At 43.0% G+C, this 1,501-nt stretch overlaps 1 protein-coding gene across 1 annotated transcript; it reads right to left on the bottom strand.

Annotated features, from left to right (window-relative positions):
* Nucleotides 1-291: 291 nt before the first annotated feature.
* Nucleotides 292-1,240, bottom strand: LOC145116116 (uncharacterized). The gene is made up of 2 exons (XM_079052472.1): nucleotides 1,059-1,240; nucleotides 292-802 (listed from the first exon to the last, which is right to left on the bottom strand). The coding sequence occupies exons 1-2, from the start codon at nucleotides 1,238-1,240 to the stop codon at nucleotides 292-294; spliced, it is 693 nt and encodes a 230-aa protein (XP_078908598.1).
* Between the last annotated feature and the right edge of the window lie 261 nt (nucleotides 1,241-1,501).

Raw genomic sequence — 1,501 nt, 5'->3', positions numbered from 1 at the left:
TTCACACACTGATGGTATGTTGATGGAATCGCTTTCATCTCGTGGATCCATGGTCTACCTAGTATCACATTATAAGAAGACAAGGTGTCAATAACACATAAATTTTGTATGGAGTTTACCCCTTCGATGTATATTGGTAGTTATATTTCTCCAACTGTGTGTTTTGTTTCCCTGCTAAATCCTATGAGGACTGAGGATCTTCTGAGTATCTCTGATTCTGGGATGCTCATTCTTTTCAGTGCGTCTAGGAGTACGATATTGACCGACGATCCTCCGTCAACGAGGATCCTTCTAAAGAAATGGTTGGCCAATGTACAGTGTTATCACGAGTCTGTCATGGTGAGGATCATAAATTCCTTTCCTGTCGGTCTCATCAAACGTAATTTCTTTTTCACTGCTAACCATGGTATTCTTTCGTGGCCTATCCTCCTTTTCTATTTTGGAGACCTTGGCGTGTCTTTTAGCCTGAGAATAAGAGCTACCACAGATGTTAGATCCGCCTGAGATAACGTTAATTATCTTAGCGTCAGAGAGTGGAGATCCTGGTTTCTCTGGGATCCTGCGATCATCTTGGCTGTTCTCCTTGGATTTTTCTCTTTTTCTCCCAAGGATCTCCTTGAGGTTTCCTTTACTAAGGAGGTAGCTAATTTCTTTTTGTAACGCTATACAGTCCTCCGTCATGTGGCCAAAGTCTTCATGGTAAGCACACCATTTGGACTTGTCTTTCCAGGCGGTGGACTTGTTGAGGATTCGGCCAAAGTCTTCATGGCCAAAGTCTCCATCTTGCTTTATCTCCAAGATCCTGAATGTCATGAATTACACCTTAAATATCCACAGAAAAACAATAGTCTGTGATTTTAGGAAGCTCTTCTTCTTCTCCTCCATCTTCAAGGGCATTAACCCTGTGATGATCAGGTTTGGAGTAGGGATTCAATTTGTAGGATCTTTGAGTCGAGGATTCGGCCTTCCTGTTGGGCTTCTCATACTGATCTGAATGGTTGCTTCTCTTCTGGATCTCTATATCCTCTTCGAGTCTTATGAACCTTAATGCTCGGCACCTGACTTCATCCAATCTTTTGCATGGGGTCATCACGAGGTCTTCGTAGAAGCGTGGATCCTTTATTAATCTCATTTTAAAAGCTTCCACAGCGGTGGCCATGTCAATGTTGGGGATGCTCAGAGCTTCCCTGCCAAACCTGTTAACAAAGTCTGTAAGTTTTTCCTTAGGGTCCTGAACCATCCGGTAGAGATCACTAGTGATCTTCTCGAAGGTTCTGCTGCAAGAAAATTGGTTATTAAAGATATTGACTAAGTCTGCAAATGAAGTAATAGAGTATGGGGGAACGTTTAGTAGCCATTTGAGGGCCGATCCTGTAAGAGTCGAACCAAAGCCTTTGCATAGGCAAGCTTCCTTCAAGTGCCCTGTGATGGGAATGATCTCGATCCTTTCTCTATATTGGGCTAAATGCTCTTCGGGATCTGTAGTCCCATCGTATAGCTT

The sequence above is a fragment of the Lactuca virosa genome, chromosome 1 (assembly GCF_052849685.1).
Source record: "Lactuca virosa cultivar CGN04683 chromosome 1, Lactuca_virosa_CGN04683_v6, whole genome shotgun sequence".
Classification (NCBI taxonomy): Eukaryota; Viridiplantae; Streptophyta; class Magnoliopsida; order Asterales; family Asteraceae; genus Lactuca; species Lactuca virosa.
The sequence above is the reverse complement of the archived record's forward strand: the minus strand, read 5'-3'. Positions and strand labels throughout refer to the sequence as shown.